The sequence below is a fragment of the Emys orbicularis genome, chromosome 1 (assembly GCF_028017835.1).
Source record: "Emys orbicularis isolate rEmyOrb1 chromosome 1, rEmyOrb1.hap1, whole genome shotgun sequence".
Lineage (NCBI taxonomy): Eukaryota > Metazoa > Chordata > Testudines > Emydidae > Emys > Emys orbicularis.
The window spans coordinates 219,092,514-219,115,696 of record NC_088683.1 but is presented as its reverse complement, the minus strand read 5'-3'; the positions used below and the strand labels follow the sequence as shown (position 1 = coordinate 219,115,696).

Genomic DNA, 23,183 nt, shown 5'->3' with positions numbered 1-23,183 from the left:
CACAGAAGGGCACAGGTTATCCAACAAGTTCTTAGAATGTATTGGAGACAATTTTTTATTTCAGAAGGTGGAGAAAGCTACTAGAGGAGAGGCAGTTCTAGATTTCATTTTGACAAATAGGGAGGAACTGGTTGAGAATTTGAAAGTGGAAGGCAGGTGGGGTGAAAGTGATTATGAAATGATAGAGTTCATAATTCTAAGGAATGCTAAGAGGGAAAACAGTACAATAAAGATAATGGATTTCAAGAAGGCAGACTTTAGCAAACTCAGGGAGTTGATAGGTAAGATCCCACGGGAAGCAAATCTAAGGGGAAAAACAGTTCAAGAGAGTTGGCAATTTTTCCAGGAGACTTTATTAAGGACACAAGAGCAAACTATCCCACCATGTAGGAAAGATAGGAAGTATAGCAAGAGACCACCTGGCTTAACCTGGCTTTTTAAGTTTCAGTGATCTGAAACTCAAAAAAAGAGTCCTACAAAATGTGGAAACTAGGTCAAATTACAAAGGATGACTATAAACAAACAACACAAGCACATAGGGATAAAATTTGAAAAGCCAAGGCACAAAGCGAGATTAAACTAGCTAGAGACAAAGGGTAAAAAGAAAACATTCTACAAATACATTAGAAGAAGTGGAAGACCAAGCAAGGGTAGGCTCATTCCTCAATGAAGGGGGGAAACAATAACAGAAATTGTGGAAATGGCAGAAGTGCTAAACAATTTTTTTGTTTCAGTTTTCACTAAAAAGTTTAGTAGTGATTGGACATAGAGAACACCAGTGAAAATGAGGTAGGATCTGAGGTTAAAATAGGGAAAGAAGTTAAAAATTACTTAAGTTAGATGTCTTCAAGTCACCAGGGTCTGATGAAACACATCCTAGAATACTCAAGGAGATGACTGAGGTGATATCTGAGCCATTAGCGATTATCTTTGAAGAGTCACGGAAGACGTGAGAGATTCCAGAGGACCGGAAAAGGGCAAATATAGTGCTAATCTATGAAAAGGGGAATTAGGACATCCTGGAGAATTACAGACCAGTCCGCTTAATTTCAGTACCCAGAAAGATAATCGAGCAAATAATTAAGCAATCAATTTGCACCTATAAGATAATAAGGTGATAAGTAACAGTCAGCATCGATTTATCAAGAACAAATCACATAAAACCAACCTCATAGATTTCTTTGATAAGGTAATAAGCCTTGTGGATGGGGGAAAGTGGTAGATGTGGTATATCTTGACTTTAGGAAGACTTTTGATACTGTCTCGTGTGACCTTCTCATAAACAAACTTGGGAATACCACCTAGATGGAGCTACTATAAGGTGGGTGCATAACTGGTTGGAAAACCGTGCCCAGAGAGTAGTTATTAGTGGTTTACAGTCAAGCTGGAAGAGAAAATAAAGTGAGGTTCTTCAGGGATTGGTCCTTGTCTGGTTCAGTTCAATATCTTCATCAATGATTTAGATAATGGCATAGAGAGTTCACTTATAAAGTTTGTGGAGGATACCAAGCTGGGAGCGGTTGCAAATGCTTTGAAGGATAGGATTAAAATTCAAAATGATCCTGACAAACTGGAGAAAGGGTCTGAAGTAAATAGGATAACATTCAATAAGGACAAATGCAAAGCACTCCACTTAAGAAGGCACAATCAATTGCACAAATACAAATTGGGAAATGACTGCCTAGGAAGGAATACTTTGGAAGGGATGTGGTTGTCATACTGTATCACAAGCTAAATATGAGTCAACAGTGTAACGTTGCAAAAAAGCAAACATCATTGTGGAAGGTATTGGCAGGAGTGTTGTAAGCAAGACATGAGAAATAATTCTTCCGCTCTACTCCACACTGATACAGCCTCAACTAGAGTACTGTGTTCAGTTCTGGGCACCACATTTCAGGAAAGATGTGGACAAATTGGAGAAAGTTGAGAGAAGAGCAACAAAAATGATCAAAGGTCTAGAAAACATGATTTATGAGGAAAGATTGAAAAAAATGGGTTTGTTAAGTCTGGGGAAGAGAGGACTAAGGGGGGGACATGATAACAGTTTTCAACTACATAAAAGATTGTTACAAGGAGGTGGGAGAAATTTTGTTCTCGTTAACTTCTGTGGATAGGATAAGAAATAATGGGCTTAAATTGCAGCAAGAGAGGTTTAGGTTGGACATTAGGGAAAACTTCCTAACTGTTAGGGATGTTAAACACTGGAATAAATTGCCCAGGGAGGTTGTGTAATCTCTGTCACTGGAGGTTTTTAAGAGCAGGTTAGACTGTCACCTGTCAGGGGATGGTCTAGATAATACTTAGTCCTGCCTTCAGTGCAGGGCCTGGACAAGAAGACTACTTGAGGTCCCTTCCAGTCCTACAATTCTATGACTAAGTCAAAGCCGGAGCTGTGTTGAATTATTTCCCAGGACTGTGGCATTAATTACAGAGCATGCTAAACTTTAAAGAGAATAATTGATTAACTTCACTATTTATCTGCCACTGTGAAGAATATTTTCCTTTTTTCAGTTGACTTCATCCAAGAAAGAGAGCTAGTTTTTGAAGTTAGAGCTGGGCCCCTGTGAAACTAGAGTAGAGCATCTTTGAGGAAAAGGCCATGATTTTATTACAATATTTCATAGACTCATAGACTTTAAGGTCAGAAGGGACCACTATGATCTTCTAGTCTGATCTCCTGCACAATGCAGGCCACAGAATCTCACCCACCCACTCCTGTAACAAACCCCTGACCTATGTCTGAGCCACTGAAGTACTCAACTTGTGGTTTAAAGATTTCAAGGTGCAGAGAATCCTCCCGCAAGTGACCCGTGCCCCACACTGCACAGGAAGGTGAAAAACCCCCAGGGCCTCTGCCAATCTGCCGTGGAGGAAAATTCCTTCCCGACCCCAAATATGTCGATCAGCTAAACCCTGATCATGTGGACAAGACTCACCAGCCAAACACCCAGGCAAGAATTCTCTGTAGTAACTCAGATCCCATCCTATCTAGTGTCCCATCACAGGCCATTGGGCATATTTACCGCTAATAGTCAAAGATCAATTAATCGCCAAAATTAGGCCATCCCATCATACCATCCCTTCCATAAACTTATCAAGCTTAGTCTTGAAGCCAGATATGTCTTTTGCCTCCACTGCTCCCCTTGGAAGGCTATTCCAGAACTTCACTCCTCTGATGGTTAGAAACCTTCGTCTAATTTCACGTCTAAACTTCCTGATGGCCAGTTTATATCCATTTGTTCTTGTGTCCACATTGGTACTGAGTTTAAATAATTCCTCTCCCTCCCTGGGATTTATCCCTCTGATATATTTCATTTACCTTATTTTAAGTTTACCCTTTAAAAAAAAGACAAAACTTTTGTGTAAGTAACCTGCTGCCAAGACCCACAATGAAATGTATACAGATCATTGTGATAAAGGGCACAATTCTCTGTTATTAATGTATTAACATAATTCACTTCTCCTTTGATAAGGTGTTTAGAAGTCTAAAACATTTGGTGCTGGGCCACCTAGACTCTAGCCCTGGTGTACCAATAAATATCACAGCGCAGCACTGGCTAAAAGAATAAAATGGTCTGGAGGCTCTAACTATGGGTGATCTCACATATCACATATTGCAACAATGTCTAAGCATTAGGTAAACTGAAGTCAACATTTCAGAGCTATATAAATACATTTATACAATGCAAATTAAGGCTTAATCTTATATTTGATGGCTTAATTGTGGGGAAGGCAGGTGTGAGGTTAAGTCAAATAATTAACATTATCTGAATATATGTTATTGGCTTTTAAAATAGTGTTAATAATTTTAATATGTATCTATGTTCATCCTGACTAGAGTAAAAACAGTCTCTAGTTATGCAACATTATAAAAAGTAGATAATATGAAGATTCATTAGTATGCTAAACTGCTGGCTCTTCAGTGTCCTAAACGAGCAATTTCAATTTCCTTCATCTAAAATAAATGCATCATTTTACTAAGATTGTTTTAAGTTGTGAAGATATTAAATGTTTTATAGGGAGCAAATTTGTTAATTCAATGGGGGGGAAAATCACAGACCTAGGAAAATAAAACATATGAGGGAATTGTTGTGTTGCTTTTTAAAATTGCAATCAGCCTCCCCAGTCTTGGTATGGTTGGGGCCTATGACTTGTGGTCCGGGGACCAAATTGGGTGGTTTTGAGCTTTATGATTATTAACTATTGGCTGCAAGGTAAGACTGCAGTAAAAGTGACTATATATCAATAGAAGTTGCAGACTTGACCTTTAATCCAATTACCATTGTGTTAGGTTTTCTGTCTGCATCATCCAGAGTGACATCAGCAAATTACTATCATATTTTATTTTGAAAATACTTTAAACAGGATTTGACTATCAGATCCACTTAATCTAGACAATGCCACCTGATGAAAAGGCCAAAACCACACCACTCTATCATAGATCAGAAGGCTGTCTATTTTTTTTTTTCATATCCACTCCATGTTCTGGATCACTGATATTCAAAAACTATAATTAAAAGGACATCAGCTGCTGGCAAGATTATATTATAAACTCATCTAGTAATTATTTTATCCACTTAAAGGTCCATTTCAATTCATTCTGCATCATTTCCTCCCCTAAAATTTGATCTTTGAATTATGTATTCACTAAATAACATTTCACTGGGCATCAGAAACTAATAATGTCTCATAATGGAAGAATACTTGATTGAAAATAAACATTCACTTAAGATGCTCATCAGTAATGTTGAAGAAATAGCTGCTTGTTTTCTTGATTATTAAAAGATTTTCTAGATTACTGGAGGCAGCTCTTCTGAGGAAAAATTTAAAAAAAAACACTACCCAACATGTTTTTAGCTTTTTTGCCAAAAAGTAAAATTACATCAAACTATTGAACATGATGATACTCTAATAGGAAAACAAGATCTTATTAAAATCTCTCTAGACAGTTCAAAACTATTGACCTTATATAGATAAAAATAACTCCTGGGTGTAAAGATTGAACACCAAAGTAAAAAGAAGGGCAGTAGCTGCCAGGGTACCAAGATGGGAGATGATTCTCAGTTTTCATCAATCTTTTAGTGAGCATTTTTTTCCATTAAAGTACACAGTAAGGTCAAGGGAGGAAGAATTAATATTGTGAATACCACACCACAGTGTGAAAGCAGTTTTGTTTTAATATAGTAGAAATACTTGCTCTTATGGTTCTAAAGTACTTTGAAGGCATCAGATGAAAGACACTATAGAAGTGCAAAGTATTATTGTTATTTAAAAAACCCTGAGGATATTCCATTTACTTGAGTTTTGAACTTGGAAAAAAAGTAGAAAATTGCATGAGATAAATATCTTAGAATGCTTAGAAGAGAAGGGCCAACACAGTGTGGAAAAGGTAACTTCCAATTAGATGTACTTATTTGGCAGAAGGAAATCTGTTTTCTAGCAATGCCACCTGAAGATTATAGAACCTCTATGTTTTGGATGTAATTATATTTTCACACTGGAAATTATAATGGAAAGGTTTTGACTTCATCTCCCCAAAACACCATTTTTAAACAGAGTAATTTCCACAGTAATGTGATTAGTTTCATGCCTGTTCAGAATACTCATTGATATAACATTCAGGCAATTTTAATACATACCTTGCACCAATCAGTTCCAGATGATCTGGAGCGTGATCTTCACACCAGTACTAGTGCAAGAGTGCACACTGATTCAATGGCTTTTGCTACCTTTCTGCACAACCTCAAGTGTGTGACAGTGATGAATTCTTGCCCCGGCACTATTCTGTCAGGCTATCAACTGGATATTAGGACTTGCTGCTCCACACATTGGAATTAAGTCTAGTCAAGAAACGTTTACTGACAAATGCATGTCATGCTTGTGGAGAAATCAAAGAAGCTCAGCCCACCCACCAAGGTCTCCAAGGAGCTGCCCACACCACAGGGTTGAACATCTCATGGCAGAAGAGCAAGGTCCAGAACATTGGTGCTGGGCCATCATACACCCCCAGTGCAGATGACGCCAAGTACTATGGAGCGTGTTGATGAGTTCATCTATTTAGGCTTCAAGTGGTCACAGAAAACCAGACATTCTTTGATTAATAGGTCTCACTGACTCCTGTATGAAGTCCATGTCTCGCTTATGGATGCAAAAACATTTTTGGTCTGAGACAAAGTTCAGGATCTTTCAAACCTGTGTAATATCTGTATTGCTATATGGGTCAGAAACCTGGACCCTCTTTACAGGCAGACTTAAGAGCTGCTAGAGGCATTCCATATGCACTGTCAGCACCACATCCTGAACAAAAAGTGGTTTGACTTTGTGTGAAACGTCATAATCTCTTCCTTCAATCAACACTATATTCAAAAGCAGTGCTGCATGTTCTTTGGGCATGTCACCAGGATGGACAAAAACATCCAAGCATACCATGCGTTAAAACTCTCGATCAATGTGCAAAGGGGTGCATGCCTTGATCCTATTTGGTGCTGCCCACAGGGCCACTCCAGAGATTCATGGAATTGCAGGATTGCAGGGCCGGCTCCAGGCACCAGCTTGCCAAGCAGGTGCTTGGGGCGGCCACTCTGGAGAGGGGCGGCAACGTCCAGCTGTTTGGCGGCAATTCGGCGGATGGTCCCTCACTCCCGCTCGGAGCGAAGGACCTTCCGCCGAATTGCCGCCGCAGATCGCGATCGCGGCTTCTTTTTTTTTTGCGCCGCTTGTGGCGGCAAAAACCCTGGAGCCGGCCCTGCAGGATTGAACCAGATCTGGGAACTTCACTACACAATAGCTAGTGTGACATCATCAACTGTGGTCATTCTGGTTGGTGCAATGGTCCCCAGTTGATGACATGCTTGTTGAGGACATCAATCAGTTCCAAGCATTTTAATATTTTTGTCCATATCTACTATAAAGATCCTTTATGTGCTCTTACTAGACTTAGTGAGTTAATGGCAGGTAACTGAAAATATTAAAAATGAACACTGCTAAACTCAAATAGTTGTATAGTACCTTACTTATGTTGTGACATTTATGTAAGTGAGCCTGTGAAAAGGAAAGCAGATGACCCTACAATTTTCAATTAAACTCAAGAAAATCTGAAAAGCCTATTGTTTTCCAGCATTAAGTATATCAAGCTAAACATACATTTATTTGGGCCAGTGCAGAATCATAAAAGATGAGGGTTAAGATTGCAACCTATTGTGATGAAAAGAGAAACAGTGAGTCAATGTGATTTTAAAAAAATGGCTAACTGAAGCCATCAAAAACATTTGTGTCAGGACTCTCTATTGTTTTAACTCTTCACCAGTACCATATGAAAGATATGAATTCCTATTTGTGCATCTGAGTAGAGAGAGCAAGTTGTTTTCCATGGAGGTGCCTCAACTTTGGAGCTCGATTAGCCTATTGTTTCAAAAGACTCTATTTTTGTTTGTCATCAGAGTCTATTGCAAGACACACTTATTCTGGGTTCTGCCTGCAAGGATGATTTACATGAGGATATGACTTGAGGGAGAATGAGTTTCTTTTTCAGGGAGGTTTATTTTTCTTCTCTTCAGCTGACTTTGTACTGATTTAGTGATGTTCATTTATGGCTACCATGGCACTGAAAATGTCTCATTTGCAGGATCAAATTCATTGATATTCTAAAATCTTTCACTTCAATAGAAAAAAATATATTTAAAGCCATATTAAATCTTGAAGAGTGTGATGAAACTGCCTGTTTGCACTTTTTAAGATGAGCACAAATCCTGTCCATGTTACTACAACCTTTAGTAATGTTTACATTTTGAATGAGGTATTTTCATTACTTCTGCCATTCAATTGATTGTTTCTTACCACTACCTTAAACTTCAGGCATGTTTAATCAGATAAATTCATATTTGATGTTTGGTAATCACTAAACACTAATCCCCCATTTGTGGTGTTGACCAGGAACTTTCACATTTAATACAGGTAAAATCAGAAATAACCACCTAGTGAATTGAATTCTGCGAACACTGAAGATTAAAGAATACGTTGAGCTAGCAAACTTTTATAAAGAACCACATTAGCAGATGTCCTGCCCATCTTCTAGAAATTTTTAGATTCTAGCAAAGAAATCCCTCCCCACAAGAATTTACAAGGACCATCCATTCCTATCTCTTCAACGCCCCATCTCAGGTGATTCCACCCACTAGCAACACACCTCTTTTAAATGACCAACGAGTCCACTTATTCCCCTTTTCGTCAAGGTTTCCATACAGTTTTCATATTATTTCTCTAATAGACATAGCAAGAATTGCGATGTTCATCACTTCATTCTTAACTTTTAAAAATATAATATTTTTTCCGTGGTTGAATTTAGAAATTAGTTTTTCTAGTGTTCAAATATATGTTATGTTCATGTAAATACTTCCAAGGTGATATAGACACTAAGAAAGAAAGAAGGAAAGAAATAAAACCAAAGGGGGAGTCGGAGGGAGAGAGTCCCAGCCAAGACAACCAAATACCTTCCCTTCTTCTGCCTCTCACAACTATTCTGCCCCAAAATAGGAACAAAAACATAACAAAACAAAAGTCGGCAAACAGCAAAACAACCTACCTCACACTCCTCCCCAAAGGTATTTTCTCCCAAACCCCAGTGTATATGGTATTAATGATGTGGAAAGCGGCAATAAAAACACTTAATAAATTAAAACATAAATAAATATTATTGGGATTATAAGGAAAAAATAGTCAGAGAAAACACAGCAAAGGGGAAATGGAGTTGGTTAGTCTTCTGACATTTTGTTCTCAAGCTTCTGAAACAAATATTCTTTTTTGAGGTAATTAAACATCACTGCTTAATTTAATTACTTTAGGAACCATAATTTTTCCCAGCAGGTGAAGTTCACATAACTCAACAGAAAAGTCAGCAGGAAAGTATTTACAGACCATAAATGCTAATGCTTTAACAACTAGCCTCAGATATTTTTCTGGAGCTCCACAAACTGTTAATAGCACTACTGTTAATGCAGTGTATGGGTCTATAGCTGTATGCTTGTAATAGTGCATTATTGGGAAATACCAAGTATATCAAATACATAATATATCTACAGCTGGAGTTGAATATACTAGGTGTAAAAGGTTATTAGAGGGCTTGCACATGTGCTGAAATCCAGTATGTTTTATTGGGAAGTCTAAATTGAAATGATATGGGGACTTTCAACATGCTCATATTGTATGCCTACTTAATGCCCTTATTCACTAAAGCACTTTAGCACACACTTAATTTTTTGAATGTAGTAGTTCCATTGACTTGAATGGGATCTAAGCATATGCCGAAAGTTAACCACATCCTTAAATGAGTACTGCCAATTTCAAGCATTCAAAAATCAGGCCCATAAAAATCATGCTATTTTAAAAATAATACATTTATTTGCTTTCTGGTTTGAATTGGAACTGCATGCAGTAAAACTAATGGTGTAAATTTGAAGTAGATTTCTGCTGTGCTCAAAATGTAGGCCTATAATTAGCCTTTAGACACCTCAGCTTCAGTCTAAACAAAGTCAAACACCTATATGGGATTTCCAAAATTGGAGCTAAAGAGTATACATGATCTGCAGAGAAATAAACTGTTGCATTTAGCAATCCTACCTGGTGAATTTGAACATGCAACAACTTCTATTCCTTTACCAAAGATGCAAGAACAAATATTATAGTTGTGAGGATTTATGTAATAAATATTTAGGCAAATTATGTGGTTTTAAGGACTTTGGGAAGTTTTTGATGCAGCTATCAGTGATGCTAACTTTATGCACTCCTGATCTATAGAACATACAACTTTTGTAGTGGATTTTTAAAATTTATATAACAAAGCCTTCAGATATTGATTAAATATAGCATCAACACATTACCTGTAAAACAATAAGGACAAATTGAAATATGTAATAATGTGCTATGACCTAAGTAATACTTTTTGGCTGACCATCAGAATTGAGTAACACACTGATGAGAGAAAATTATCATTAGTTTCAGAGAAAAGGAGTACTTCACAAAATGTATGTAGCACTGTTCACACAATCCCACTTAGCACTGACAATAAAGGCAACATAAACCAGATGCAAAACTAAGGAGACAGAAAGTTAAAACAGGTATTTTCCCATCATCTTTTATGATGGGAACTATGTGTATTTTATAATATCACTGTATCTCAGTATATTATACTATTTCTATAGGATTTTTCTATGCAGCATTTGTTAATCTTAGTTTAGGAATCCACAACACTTTCAACTGGTTAAATATTATCAATATTATCCATTTGGCAGAATTCTTTGCAATGTTCAATTGTTTCAGCAAAGTCAAGAAATTCTGGTGCATTCCTCTCCTCTTCCATGTATCTAGACAAATATTTACAGATAGTAGTCTGTATTTTGCCACTATCCAAAATGAACAATGGGTTCCCCTCCCAACCATGATACAGATCTAACAATGAATTGTGTAAGATTTCACAGTAAGCTGTGAACAGCTAATTGTGTATATGCACATAGCTTCTTTAGTCTTTATTGCATCTAGTGTTCAGCCTGTAGTAATCAAAATATTGTAGTTGGTATTCAGTGACTGTAATCATACCTATTACAACAGGGAACAGAGGAAAAAGGGGATTTGGGGAATTTTCACTGAGCATTTGCAGTTATATAAATTATTGTTCTTCCATTTCTAAGGAAAAACCTGCAGGGTAAAGGGTGTCATTTTTATTTACAGATTAGAGGAAGAGAAATCTTTCTACAGGGAAAAGAATGCTATGTAATATGCACACACACATTCAGATCAGGAAACCACTTTAATAATAACTGATCTTTAATGTGTGTTTTTTCATATCTTCTATTCCTAATGCTTTAAATTATAGTTCACAAATACACATTTACATGCAGATTCATTTTTAAGATTTTAAAAATATACCAGCTTCTGCTGTTTGTGGGGAAAAGTTTACTAAAGTCAATGAAGCTTATCTATTACTATAGATGGATTTTAATCCCTAGTGAAATCCTTATTCATTTATTAAATGGGAAATATGTTAATTAGTAAAACTAAATACTTAACATGTATTTGGAAACCTCTGTTTAAATCAGTGGTGTTAACTTATGGTCCGGGGACCAGTTGTGTTACTAAGCCAGGCTGCCTTCTACAATAACAAAAATTTGTACACAACACAGCATATGTTAGCCATAAAAACTTGATGGCCTCATTTTACTGACCTGTCAAAGGCTATATTAATTATTCCTCAAATGTTAAGGGTAAAGTCTTTTCAAATTGATTTAGGTATCCCTACACTGATTTTCAGTACGTGGGATTTATGGCTATGCCAAGATATATTTATTATGTATCATTTTATTTGTGACGAGAATTATCTTGACCATACATATATTAAATTAAATAATAATATTTATTTTATGCTCACTACCTTGGTATTAGAGTGATTTATCATGGGAAGAATATTTATCAGAAGAAAATAGATGTTCATTATTCCCCGGGCCAAAGAAGGTGTAATGTCTGGAATCTACCACCATTCCTAGTGCAAGTGGGTCAAGCAGGTGGTTGTGGCAGTGGTGGGGTATTGTGGCCTCTGCAACCGGAGTCAGCTAGGTTGCGGCTCCTGTTGCTGTTACAAGTATGCCGGATAGAGGTCTTGAGGTCGGGGATGGAACGACTACTTCTGCTTTCTGCGCCTCGGGGCCAGGATGTAGATTTTAAGGAACCAGAGTCTTTGAAAGAATGAGGGTCTCGTCTGTTTTCTCACTAAAGAACTTTTGTGTGTCAAAAAAGGGGAAGTCCTCTTTGGTGGTTTGGACCTCCTTGGGGAACCAGGACGACTGCAGCCAGCAATTCCTGCAGATCATGGTTGCCAAAGACCAAGAGGCAATGTTGGCCGCATCCACAACAACCTGGAGGCCCACCTTGGCCAGCAGTCTCCCCTTATCCAACAGCACTTGGAGCTGCTGTTCTTTGTCTCATGGTAGCTGGTCTTTGAACTCTGTTACTTTAATTTAATTGTGAAAATCATATTTCGCCAGCAGAGCGAATGTTGCGTGTCCTGGACTTCCTCCAATGGGATCCCCAGATCCATCGCCACCAACTAGAGTGGTTCTTGGTATTGGAAGTGGTCGTCCGGTGGGGAGAGTGTGGCAGGAATGAGCACCTTGTCTGGGGATGAAGAGGCAGCAGTTGGGACTGGCAGAACTGGTTCCACCTCTTCTTCCTCATTCTCATAAACATATGGCGCTGGAGGGTGAGTGGGGAATGGCCTATAAGAAGCCACCAATGGTGCGCCTTGGCCCCAGTACAGATCCCAGGATGGCCAGTAGGGTCCAAAATAATGGTCTCTGGCCATTGGTGGATTAGTGGGCCCTACGGATAACACCACCACACCAAAGGGATTGTAAACTGGGGGATATGGACTCTGAGGACAGTTCTGGAAATGGCAGCGCTGACAGTTCCGAAGGGCCGTGATGTGGCAATGGGACATCTCACCCCAGTGGTGGCAGCAATGGTTCATTCACTGGCGAGGGGAGGAAGCAGGTGAGTGGAAGTGCAGAGAGAAATGGAGACCATGGATATGGGAGGAGCAGCTCCTCTGTTGACAGCAGTGGTTCCAGGCACCTGTGAGTGTGGGGAGTCATATGCAACAATCCTGAGGGTACAGGTGGTGTCAGCAGACCTGTTGGGGTATGTGGCAGATACACCAATGAGTACCGGGCAGCCGACAGTACCACTGGTTGCACTTCCATTTTGCCTTATCCTTGATTCTGGTAAACTTAGGCAGCAGTCTGGTCGGATCTACACATGACTTCTCACCCAATCTGGTGCAGCTTGGGGAGGAAACGCAGCATTACTGAGCAGTCATGGACGGGGATCTGCTCTTATGGCTATGTCATGCTTCTTCTCATGGCAGGGCTTGTCCAGCGGTCTTGGTACCATCAGATCTGGTGCCTGGGAGGTGCTTAGAGGAGCACTGACCATCAATGATGAGTGGTGCACCGTTAGTTCCGGATCTGAATGCGCTCATGGGCATGTGTCCTCTTCCAATAAAAGCTTCCAGAGGTGAAGTTCTCGATCTTCCCACATTTTGGGCGGGAACGACTTACAAATAGTGCAGCGGGTAATGTGGGCCTCACCGAGGTATTACAGACAGCACTAGTGTTCATTGCTCACTGAAAATGAGAACAGGCAAGAGGCACAGTTCTTGAAGCCAGGAACCTGGGGCATAGTCCCCAGGAGGCCAGAGTTCCCCCAAATAGGGGGGAAAACGACACCATATATCTATGAGTAACTATAACTACATAACACAAAAAACTATCTACAACTATATACAAGGGAAACGGACAGGAAATCACTCTCTTAGCAAAGCTAAGAGCACAAAGGAATAGGGTTCCAACTCTAGCCATGAGGCAGTAAGAGGGAACTGGAGCAGCATTTACCTGCACGGCCTATTATAGACTCGGGTGCAAACATGAGGGGGACACATGGGCGGGTCAACGGACACTGCTAGGAAACCGTTCCCGCCCCGGTGCATGGTGCACATGCGCACCCTTTTGGAATCCATATAGGGACCACCACTCAAAGAATAAGAATGATATTTCACCCATTAATGTTTATAAACATCAGAGTTTAAAATGAATAATTCCAAGAAATGTTTAATTGTGGATTATCAAAAATATTACATACTAGAAAATCAGAGCTCACATGATAACATTGCTGTACCCCTTATCTTGTTTACAGGCACAAAAAGGTTAAAAGAAAAAAAAACCACAAAACACAAACAAAATAGCAACAACAAAATGATGGCATATAGCATGCACATCACAGATCAGTTTTGGGTTCTGATTCAGTACAGGATTTAAGCATATGCCTAATCCTAAACATATATTTCCCATAGACTGCAAGAGAATTACTCACTTGCTTAAAATTAAGCACATGCTTAAGTGCTTTGCTGAATTGGGGACTTAGTGCAGCCCTTAAGCCGTTACTGTTTGTAATGGCCATTTTAAAACGTTAACCTTGCTCAACATTACAGAATCTATAAAATGTTGTTTATATTTGGGTTGGGGCCAGGCAGTTGTGGGTTGTAAAACTATTTACCCTGATTATCTTCCACATACCTAATCACAATGTACGGATAGTTCTACTTTCCATTTTTTTTTAGTTTTGTCCCTATGAAATTGTGTTTAATGATCTGTCTTCTTAATTATATTTACTTTATTTCAGTTAATACTGTGTCCTGCCTTGAGAGCAGGGGACTGAACTAACCTATTCAGGTCCCTTTCAGTCCTACACTTCTATAATTGTATGATTTTTTTCTATATTTTAAGAAAATAGTCAATTCCAAAACTTTCATCTTACATATACAAATATTATAATCCCTAAAATACCACATTTGCTTTCAATCCAATAAGATACAAAATCTTTAGTAAAGGGCTAGCTCAGTGCACTGAAGAAAGTGACAAACTAAGCAAAGCATAAATCTGTGCGCTTTAAAGACATTAAAACACAATCTATTGACATAGACGAGGATTCAGATAAAAACCTATTACGTTTTATATGCCAATAATCTTTTTTGTCAATGACCCTGTCCTATATCATCCACAATAAAAAGTAATAAAAATTGTTCATGCCAACATTACTTATAAAATGAATTCTTTTATCCACAAACCAATACAATTTTAATAAAAATAAATGGCTTATAAGCCAGACAAACTGAATAAAAAAAACAACGAAAATTTAACAGAAGGTTCACTATCCAGCACACAAATAGACCTATATGATCCATTTGCAATCTACTATACTTTATTCTACGTATCCTTAAATCATACATTAAAAGTCCTTTCCATCAGGCACGAAGGAAGAGATTTTCAGATACATCTATTTGGTCTTCCAACACTAGGTGCATAAACCAACTGGTTAATAATACATGTGAATAAAGCAACAAAACACAACAAAGGGAGTGCAGTAATAACCTACTGGTGCACACAGCCTCAGGCACACATCCACCAGTTGCCTTCTAATTCCCACCTTGGTTTACTTCTAGAAGCGTATGGGTTTTTAATTTAACATAAAATCCCTTTAAACAAAAAAGTTTGATTTTAGGTTGGTGATGATGCTCTAAAACATGTCATTCCAAAGAAAAGTGGTTCATAATAGAAGGAGAAGAGAATTTTGTAGGAAAAATATTTCAGCACCATTTCTTAACTGTCTTCTAGAGATTTATTGTTAATTTTCTAGTTTTGTGAGGTTCCCTGGACAATTCGGAGTCTTAATAATGCAATAAAACTACAATTATGTCATTTACATGGTGAGAGAAATATATACATTTGGTAAGGAGCTTACAATTTATGGGCCCAATACAGCACATGCACACGAGTAACTTTACTCAGATGAGTAATGCCATCATTTTCAAAGTTGTTCACATGCATGTTTACAGGAACAAACAAACTGTGGCATGGAATAACAGTGCAGGAATGTGATGAAGTAGAGAATGAGGGTGCATCAGATAAGGTGGAGCTTGTGTGCACTGCATCACCGGGCTGCAGAGGGAAGCAGTGGTTTCCCTCTGAAGCACCCACCTGGAGATGCACTAGCAGGAGGACTTCAAAAATAAATTGTTGCTTCCCTTTATGCTTGCCATTTGTGGCAAGGCTGCTCTTAGCAGAACATGTAGCTGGTTTAAGGCTCTCAATCAGTTTATACATAATGTTATAATCTAAAAGAAGCCCTTCTTATTGAACGGAAGTGTGTGTGTACACAACAAAAGGGAAGAGGCAGCTGTCATGGAGAGAGAGAAGCACTGTATATAAAATAGAAATAGATTAGGTATAAATAACTAGACCGGGAAAGAAGCAGATTTCTGGCAGAGAAATGGAAAAACAGCGAGGGTACTGGAGAGAGAAAGCTTAGGGACCAGCCTTTGCCACTTTTCATCCCCTTCCTCCATTAAATTTTTATCTCACCCATTCAGCATTATAGGAATATTTTTTGTCTTTTTGTTTCAGAGCTCCATATGGAGAATGACTATGACATCACAAAAGAGGCCCCATACAGCCAATCAGAATGTGGCTTTTCACAAACATTAAGAAAGCAATACTCTATTATAATTCACAGCAATTTAGCCAATTTCCGATGGAATGCTTCTGGACAGTAATGGAGACCATGGAAAAGAACATCAGAAAGGACATAATACAAATATAAAGCATAAAATCTGTTAAAATTACAGGAAATAAACACAGATTATTTTTTGCAAAAACATAAATACATTCTTTGCTCACTATATATAAAGGCATTTGCAATTGAACTATTTTATATCTTTCAAAGACGGAATCAATGTTGTAACTGAATTCATTCTGTCAGTTACAGGACTTGAGATCAGCTGTTTTATATAAATCGATTGTGTGAGATACAAAGTGTTTTGGTATAAAAGAAATAGAATTAAGCCAAATTAATAAACAGCTTCAACTCAATTCAATTATTTTGAAATAATTACAGTTTCACTTCATTCAAGGCAAAACAATAATTCTACTGTATTCTTAGAACAATTTTTTTTGAAATGCTGTTTCACCAAACATTGTGTTTTGATACAAAACACAGCAACATCTAAGAAAATCTTCCACTTGACCATTAATCAAAGAGTGAGACAGATCCTCAGCTGGTGTAAACTCTTGAAACTCCATTGATTTCAATTGCTGACTTCAATGGCGTTAAACCAATTTTCACTAGCTGGGGATGTGTCCCAATCTATTTCACATACACATACACATCCAAATGCTCCAGTGGTTCTCAAACTTTTCTATTGGTGACCCCTTTCACACAGCAAGCCCCTGAATGCAACCCCCCTTATAAATTAAAAACACTTTTTATATATATTTAACGCTATTATAAATGCTGGAGGTGAAGCAGGGTTTTGGGGTGACGGCTGACAGCTCATGACCCCCACATAATAACCATGCAGCCCCCTAAGGGGTCATGATGTCCTACATGCAGAAACCATTTAGATGCAGTCCCAACAAACTGTATCATCGTAATAGATTTTTTAAAATCTAATTTCTCTGACATCATTCATTCAGCCTATTCAAACATATATTTTGTTTTACACATGATTACACATCAGGTGTCAGATTACAATACTATTGCTTGCATTGAGTAGTATTTTATTTCATAAGTAGGCCTAATGACTTCAATGAGGCTATTTGTAGAGTTAGATACTTTTCACTGTAAGTAAGAGTATCAAAACATGACCCTATATATGCTGAGTTATATCTAACCACAATACAGGACTTGAACTTACAAACCTTATCACCACATAAAATATTTATTCCTGAGTGTTATTTCACTGAAGATATTGGTACAGCACTAGTATTAACCACTGCTTACTCTAGTAATGGTTTGCAGAATCCAATCCATACCATACATGATGTTTTATAACTACTTTAGATTTCTCAGAGCACAAATATTCAAGGTCCTTACTCTGGTATGAAAGAATAGGGTAAAAATATTCTCAAAGATAAAGCTGCCAGAGCTTTACATTTATCCTCTGCAATGATTTGTTCTAAACCTCGCATCTGCTGGTAAAAGAATAAGTAAATAAATAAAATGCATCTCAATGCATAGAATCTTTAATACTAGAGGTCTAGGGGACTATTCTCAACTTGTTTCATGAGACTTTATTGTTAACGTGAGCTGCACAGCTAATTCGCCTATCAGTGCACTGACAATTAACAGTATTTGAGTCATATTTCTTCTTTGGATTCTTAAGTAGAAAGTATTTATTACAATTTTATTTTTTTTCATAACTCAGTGGAAAATGATGGCAAACCAAACAGATTGCACAAATTACACTGTCAATGTCACAAGAAATGTTTTGTTTTTTAGGAATAAGAGAGAAGGAGGGACAAAAAATCCACGTTTCATTGTAGAGCTGACTTTCTATCAGTGAAAAATACAGAAATTTAAAAAAGAAAACATTACCTTAATATTGAAAGCTCCTAGTTGGCCCACTTGGTTGTAAAGTTCTAATTGATCCTTGACGGGAGATACCCACAATATCAGCTGACTTAACTGTTGTTCAAACTGGGTGAAATTATTTAGCAGATGCTCAATTTCTTTTTCTTTCTCCGGTAGATCTTTGGATACCTTAAAAATACCAGAAATTTGATTTGAAAGAGAAAAAAATAAGCTACATGTAGCAACATAATAGTGCACTTTTATATTGTTAAGAGAGCATAAATCATATGTACACACGGGGGGGGGGGGAGTTAAAGAAATAAATGCACATATTAAAGGACTGTACTAAACAGTTGCATATATTTACCACAACACTCCCCCTGGAAAACAAGTGATGTCACATTTCTCATGTTTTCAGTTATTCAGATGTACACTTACTCCTGTGTGCTACATAAAGGAAGGTTGTTTTCTCAGGAGGTGAAACTGTTTCAGTATAAAACCTTTTACTTTGAGTATAATATTTTAATAATGAATATACAAATCTGAAAGGGGCTGGCAGTTCATTTAAGTTCAGATAAACATTCAAATGTCCAGATGCTAATTCAAACTATCTAAACCTCTTAAATCTGGAAATCTCATGAGAACATGTTTTCTTAAAAGATCCTTAGTTCTGCTCGTTTCCAGTCAGGTTGGAACATAGAAGTACAGATAAAAAAGTACACATACAAATAGAAAAATAATAAGGGGAATATATATATATTTACTTGTGCCTCCAGTCTGAGTTCTACTTGTTCAGTTTTTAGGCAAAGCCTCAGGCAGGTTCATATTTATCCACAGCGATTCTCAATAGCATCAGAAAGTAAGAGCTACTAGATCAGGGGAGGGCAAACTAAGGCCCCGCATGCTCCCCTTGGCCGGGAACAGGGAACCACAGCCAATGGGAGCTTGGGGGAAGGTACACGCAAGCGAGGGTAGCGCGCAGAGCCCTCTGCCCTTCCCTCCCCCAGGGGCTGAAGGGACGTGGTGCCGGTCACTTCTGGGAGCAGCGCGAGTCCAGGGCAGGCAGGTAGCCCACCTTAACCCCAATCCCCTGCCCCAGCCCTACATTCATGGCCCTGCATACAATTTCCCCACCCAGGTGTGGCCCTCAGGCCAAAACCTTTGCCCACCCCTGTACTAGATGGTATAGCACTAATCCGCAACATAGAAGTGCTAGAAATTAAGACAAGAAGAAGATGGAAATAAAAATAGTAAAGAAAAAAATCACAGTTTTCTTCTTTCCAGCATCCTTTAAACCAATGCGGTGCTCACGTTGTATTAAAAAGGGTGGCAATTAATTATTCAACTTGGACAAAAAAAGTGGGTCTGCTCTGCAGATTAAGAAAATCAGTCTTCCCTGTGGCCCATGTTTCTAAGAGCAGGCTTTTACTAAAATGGCTCTTTTAAAAGTAGCAAAATGAGGGAAGCATCTGATAAACACAATATTCCCTTTGGAGTTACACTATATTAATGGAAGCACTACTATGCTATTGGCTGACTACAAAAATATTACTGATGCATACTACCTACTAATCTTTCATCTCCGTTATTTACATAACACAATAAATCTAAAACCATTAGAGACCAGAATGCAATGAAGGTTTCTATGAAAAACACAGCTGAGATAAAGGGAGGAAAATATGAATCTCGTGACAATAACTTTCACTTTGTTTTTCCAAATAATAGTCCATTTGAAAATATAAATTAGACTAAATCAAAGGAATAACACACTTATATATAGTTTATTTTATTTGTCATTTATATGAATGACAAAAACACGTTTTTGTCATTCGTATATTTCCCCAATATGTTAAATGATTTTCACTGTTACTGTTTTTCCTTAATACTCTAACACAGTGGTTCACAACCTGTGGCACAATCAGCACACAGCTGTGGCCCAGGTAGATATACAGGTAGTATATATATAGTGTGGGTGTGGCCCAAATAACACAGAGCGCTGCATATACGGCCCACAATGGTAAATAGGCTGAGAACCACTGCTCCAATATCTAATAAAATCTGACCAATAAGTCAAATCCCTTTTTGTTTTCTCTTAATCTTGTTAAGTATAATAAAATCACTTCCACTCATAGTACAGCATACATCCCCTGAGGTGAAGGAAAACAATTAAAAATGCATCCATTTCCCTTACGTGTTAATTCAATATCTATGCAGACGTTGGATTAATTTCACAGAAGATTAGCTTCATCTTTTTTACAACATTTGAATGTTAATCTGCAATGTTTAGAAACTTTAATATTAACATAAACAAGTTCAACAGAGATATTATTCTTGAAAGTAAACAAGTGATCAGAGACAGAGGTCCACTATATAAATCTGAGCCTACTCCTGAAAGGTTTAAACAAACTAATTTCAAATCAACATTTATCAGGGGTGTTAAGGCAAGTGTGTTAAGAAGAAGAAAGGAAACATTAATGTGATGGTTTTCTTTTTCCAAAAAGAAGAGCACAGTTAGCTATATTCTTAGATATATTCAGCTTCTAACATCAAAATGTACAAATAATGCGTAAACTAAAACAATTAGGTTTTACGTTCCGCATTCTAAGTTATTGACATTGAAAATATAATTTACACAAAAAAGAGGACTTAATAAAAATGTGCTTTCAACCTTTCCAGACTACTGTAGTCCTTTCAAGGGTCTGATTTGTCTTGTGTACCCCCAAATTTCACCTCACTTAAAAGCTTACAAAATCAGACATAAAAATACAAAAGTGTCACAGCACACTATTAATGAAAAATTGCTTACTTTCTCATTTTTACCATGTAATTATAAAATAAATAAATTGAAATATAAATATTATACTTACATTTAAGTGTATAATATACAGAGCAGTATAAACAAGTCATTGTCTATGAAATTTTAGTTTGTACTGACTTCGCTAGTGCTTTTTATGTAGCCTGTAGCATAGGCAAATATCTAGATAAGTTGATTTACCCCCGGAAGACCTCTGAGTATAAGTTTGCCAACTTTCTATTTGCAGAAAACCAAACCTCCTTACCCTGCCTCCTGCCCCGTCCCTTCTCCAAAGCCCTGCCACTCCTCACTCCATCCCCCCTCCCTCCGTATAGTTGCACCTCAGATATAGTTCCAAAAGTTCACGGTCTTCCTTCTAAACAGAATAATCCCTGGTGTTTTTGTTTTTTTCCTGCAGCCCCTGCAATCTATTGATTAGCATTTTGCTCAGACTGTAAATGGGTATCCACTATTAACAATACAGTACTCAATTTGCTCATGGCCAGAGAGGGAGCATCTCTCTCCCCTCCCCTCTCCTCTTCCACCGCATGACAGGACTATGTGAATAACCTTTTGATGACCTACTTTAAGTCACAGACCTAGTGAACATAATTTTTAGTACTTATATACATAACTCCTCACATATGTTCCATATATACATCTCAAAATGATTATGATGACCATCATGACTCAGGTTTTCATTAAAGATGACATTCTTTGGTGAACTAATATGTAGATACCAGACCCAGGGGATTCCTGTAACCTTTATGTATCCCTGTGACCTCTGCCAGCTGACATCAGGAAGTCCTGGGGGTCATACTCTGTTCATAAAAGAGTTGAATCCTGAGCTAAATACTGTAGCACTGGCATGGGATTATCTTTGTATGAAGAAAAACTAAATTTGTTAAATGGTTAATATTTTGAAAAAAATGAGATATTTTATACGTAAGGTTCCATGTCAACTAATTTATCATGCAAACAAAAAAGTCATATCTATAATATGAGTTAACTTCTTAGATGAGGTCTTGAAAAACATCCAAGATTATTCTATAGATTCCTAACCCTAGGGCATGAGACCTATTACTCGACATAAAGAAACAAAGACGAGAACTCCAGTAATAGTTATCTTAAAAGTACCTGAGATTAGCAGATTTTGACAGTATGTCAATAAATGTAACCCCTGTAAGATCCAAGGAGGGTGTTTTATGCTACCATATGAGAAACCCAAATTCTCTCTCTGTTGGGAGAAGTCTCAGGCAAGACTATTATGAAGTGAAAGCAATAGAAAAGGTTTGGGACCTGTTCAATACATTGTTTTTACCATAGCTAGTAGACACCAATCAAGAAAATGTCTGGTCAGCTAGAGGAAATTAGAAGCACTTCTACCAGCCAAGGGAGCAATGGGAGAAAACAAGCAAACTAGTTTTAAGATAGAGTTTGATAAATTTATTAAGGGAATTATATGATGAGGTTGTCTGAGATAGCAGGGGACTGGATTCAATGACATAGGAGGTGCCTTCTAATCCTATTCCAATATCAGTAGGCTGCTAAAAACCAACTGTATTGCTCCCCATGAATATGTATTAATATCCCAGAACACTGGCTTGACTGGCAGCAAATCAACAGAACATAGAAAGATACACCTTTGTCTGCCTCCAAAGAAAAGTGGACCTGGCAGAAAGGTGGATTAAAGGAAGAGACTCTGACTTTAACATCAAAGAACCTTTGCAGTTTTGGCTGCATGTCTAAATATTAATTGTAAAACTTTAGATACTGAAATTTAGTACTTTAGAGTTAAGTTAGACTGATTGGCATCTTAAGTAATAGAATAATTGAAAAGATTTAAGCTCTAAATTGGCAAACAGTAGATGATGCTAATTTTATATAAACTGACCCAGGTTTTCACAAGATGTTCATTATTGTTGTAATCTTAAAATGCATACCATTTTGAAGTAATTTAATTTTACATCGCTGAATATTCATATTTTTTACTGTCTGCATTAAGATAAATTTAAAAAAACTACCAGAAAAGTAATTAACATCTTTGGGAATATCAGAATGTTCTGAGAAGTTTGAATAAAATAACCTCAGCTCAAAAGTTTGAATCTTTATACAAATATTTTCATATCATCCCCCTTACAGAACTAAGAAGTAATCCCAAGGGCTGTTTCCAACCTTAGGTGTTTGTCAAGGCTGTATCCCCACTTTGAACTTTAGGGTACAAATGTAGGGGCCTGCATGAGGACTTCTAAGCTTAACTACCAGCTTAGTTCTGGTCCGCTGCCACCATTCCCTACCCTGGGAAGCTTTTAGAAACCTTTCACCAATTCCCTGGTGAACACAGATCCAAACTCCTTGGATCTTAAACAAGGAGAAATTGACCCTTCCCCCCTCCTTCCTTTCACCAACTCCTGGTGAATACAGATCCAAACCCCCTTTG

General features: G+C 37.7%; 1 protein-coding gene across 1 annotated transcript in view; it reads right to left on the bottom strand.

Annotated features, from left to right (window-relative positions):
- The window catches only part of DMD (dystrophin), a 1,466,768-nt gene that overhangs the window by 620,832 nt on the left and 822,753 nt on the right, over positions 1 to 23,183 (bottom strand). Inside the window, exon 43 of the mRNA XM_065405744.1 lies at positions 17,974 to 18,138. Coding sequence (XP_065261816.1) covers positions 17,974 to 18,138 — 165 coding nt within the window. The remainder of the gene's footprint in view (positions 1 to 17,973; positions 18,139 to 23,183) is intronic.